At 42.3% G+C, this 3,349-nt stretch overlaps 1 gene segment (V, D, J or C); it reads left to right on the forward strand.

Annotated features, from left to right (window-relative positions):
- Nucleotides 1-1,386: 1,386 nt before the first annotated feature.
- Nucleotides 1,387-2,151, forward strand: LOC120853697. The segment is given in 2 exon segments: nucleotides 1,387-1,489; nucleotides 1,793-2,151. Coding segments are annotated over 2 exon segments (435 nt in total).
- Nucleotides 2,152-3,349: the final 1,198 nt, after the last annotated feature.

Raw genomic sequence — 3,349 nt, forward strand, 5'->3', positions numbered from 1 at the left:
GCTCAGAGGTTAAAGCGTCTGCCTTCAATGCAGGAGACCTGGGTTCAATCCCTGGGTCGGGAAGATCCCCTGGAGAAGGAAATGGCAACCCACTCCAGTATTCTTGCCTGGAGAATCCCATGGACGGAGGAGCCATGGGGCCGCAAAGAGTCGGACACGACTGAGTGACTTCACCTTAATGTTAGGAAACTGGCTAGAAATGAAGAAATGAAGCTTGGAATGTGATATAAGCTTCAGGAGCCTCCACTGTAAAACAACAAGGCTGGACAAAGACAGGATGATTTCTAAGATTCATTTAAATTTTGTTACCAAAGGTGCAGTGCTACATCGGGCCACAAGATGGCAGTGTTGTCTTTTTTATTAAAACCAAGTGCTGCGTCTGCTGCTGCTGCTACTGCTGTGTGGAGTAAATAGAAATAAATCCAGAGGGCTCATGAGAGGTATACGTTTCTTTAGCAAAGATACTGTATTATCTTTATAATAACTTGGGGTACATTACCTTGGGAAAACTATGTGTTGAAGAGATAATTTCCTTTTGTGACAATTGGGAAGTAGTTTGAAATATAGCTTTCCCTCTCCTTGTCTCCCTCCTCCTTGCCTTTTTTCTTCCTTCCTTCCTTCCTTCCTTCCCTCCATCCTTTTCTCCCTTGGTCCCTTCCTTCCGTTCCCTTCTAGCCTTCCTCTCTTTCTCCTTTTCTCTCGATTTCTTTCAAGTTCTCACTTTATTACATAAAAATTACCAGTCCAAACAGAAGTGTATGAGAACAGGTTAATATTCTCACCATTTGCTTTTAATCTCAACTTTCTGAAGTAACTAAAGTGAATAGTTTCTTTTGTTTTTCTATCTCTTCTTCTATATTCATACATATGTACAGATAGATATTTTATATTTCTTTAGATCTTTAAAAAATATCTCTTTGCCTCTTTGTTGGGGGATAAATTTAGATGGTAGAAAAACATGTCCATCTCTTCTGTATTGTCACAAATACCACCACCATCAGCACCACCACACACATGCACACACACACACACACACACACACACTGTGTGCATAGCCTGCCTCTAATCTCATCCTGTTTCTATTTTCTCTTGCCTTCAGAAAGACGAATTCTCAGTATTGTCAAATTGACCACTTCTGCCTTTGCCTTTCTTCCTATTTACGATCTCTGTTCTTTATACACAATTTTATTGTTTAATATTCACAAAATCACATGGATTAATACCTGTGGATTCATCAGTGGAAAAAGTTCACGTGAAGACACTCCTGAAAGTGCTCCCACGGAAGCTCAGTCCTTCAAGAAAGCTCCACCCGCTGCGTTTTCTTCTGGGTTTTGCATCCAGATTGAGTTTTCCTCCCTCAGCCACAGGGAGGGAACCCGCCTTCTTCTGGCTCCGGGGGCACAGGTGCGGAGGATGCCGTGCCTGCTTTGTGGTGTCCTGCAGCAGATGTGGAATTGTTTCCTTCTTTGTGTTTCCCTGACAGTGAGAGGTGAGTCTCAAATTACTAGCAAACATTACCAGGAACTTTCAGAATAATTTTCTTCCAGATAAATGATGGCAACTCCTAACTTTTGTAATGAAAGAGTCTTTCCCCATACATATTAGTGGCGCTAATTGTCCTCATCCCCATCCTCATCCTTGTCCCGTGTCTTTCTACCAGCATTTATTTCTACCTAAGGAACTTCTCCATCAAAGGCAGTGTTTTTTTGTGACCATGTGAGAACTATCCTCTTTAATAATGATGTGGTTTCCTGGAGTGCTACCTTGATAATGGTCATGCATCTTCTCATAGGCTCTGCAGGAAAAGGCGTTGAGCAGCCCACTGAGTTGACGGCTATGGAAGGAGCCTCTGCCCAGGTCAACTGCACCTACCAGACATCTGGATTCAATGGACTGTTCTGGTACCAGCAACATGATGGTGGAGCACCTGTGTTTGTCTCTTACAATGTTCTGGATGGTTTGGAGACGAGAGGTCATTTTTCTTCATTCCTTAGATGCTCTGATGCACATAGTTACCTCCTTCTGAAGGAACTCCACATGCAAGACTTTGCCTCTTACCTCTGTGCTGTGATAGACACGGTGATTGTGAGCTCTTTTCAGCTGCTCCAAAACTCAGAGGCAAACACACCAGTGAGAAGTTATATTTCCTGAGTGTACACTTGCTATAAGTTGAGAGCAGGGGACTTTGCAACCAGACTACCTGGATTTGAATTTGCTGCTTTCCATCTGGGTAGTCTTGAGCAAGTCAATTTACCTTTCTTTAATTCAGTTTATCCAGTTTTATCCATAAAGAAAGCTGAGTGCAAAGAATTGATGCTTTTGAATTGTGATGTTGGAGAAGACGCTTGAGAGTCTCTTGGACTGCAAAGAAATCAAAACAGTCAATCCTGAAGGAAATCAGTCCTGAATATTCATTGGAAGGACTGGTGCTGAAGCTGAAGCTCAAATACTTTGGCCACCTGGTGTGAAGAACTGACTCATTGAAAAAGACTCCGATGCTGGGAAAGGTTGAAGGCAGGAGGAGAAGGGGACGACAGAGGATGAGATCATTGAATAGTATCACCGACTCGATGGACATGAGTTTGAGCAGGCTCCGGCTGTTGGTGATGGACAGGGAAGCCTGGTGTGCTGCAGTCCCTGGGGTCTCAAAGAGTTGGACATGACTGAGTGACTGAACTGAACTGACTGATCCATTTATGAAACAAAAATAATAGTACCTGCCAAATGAGTGGTTGTGAGTTATACACACACACAGAACAGAACAGTGCTGGCAATAGTGAGCTCTGTATAAGTGTTAGTTATTTAACTTCTAGTCTTAAACTTTCACTAAGTCTCATGAGGCCAGAGTTCTGGGACTGGATCTCAGTATTTATCTATCCTTGGTTTGTAGAAGTTGAAATCCTGACAACTATTTGCATATTGTGGATTGATGGATGAAAGATGGAGTTTGTAAATGGGGAAGGTTCTCTCTTCTGAAGAGATCACTGGGTGATACTCATTCTCTCTGGAGAGACCCCGAACTTTAGAGGTCCAAATGCAAATGCTTCAAAATGAGATGTTAAGTATTCTGATGAGCTTTGTACAGCTATCTTTATGTGTATGTCCCTGAGAAGTTAATGTGATCTTAATGTATTTTGGGAGGTTATAAGGCAGCCTGGAAATGAGGTCCAGGGCTTTGAACTTGAAGAACATGGACTTGAGTATCTATAGGAGATGAGAAACAAGAGTTAGCATAAGCTAAATGGTATATAATTCAGGGTGAGGAAGGAGCCAGTTAGGGGGTGCCTATGGTATGGCATTATCAGTGGGTATGAAGAACAGTAAAAATCTGTAGTCAGTTTAAAGATTT

This window comes from Oryx dammah, unplaced genomic scaffold, assembly GCF_014754425.2.
Source record: "Oryx dammah isolate SB20612 unplaced genomic scaffold, SCBI_Odam_1.1 HiC_scaffold_26, whole genome shotgun sequence".
NCBI lineage: Eukaryota > Metazoa > Chordata > Mammalia > Artiodactyla > Bovidae > Oryx > Oryx dammah.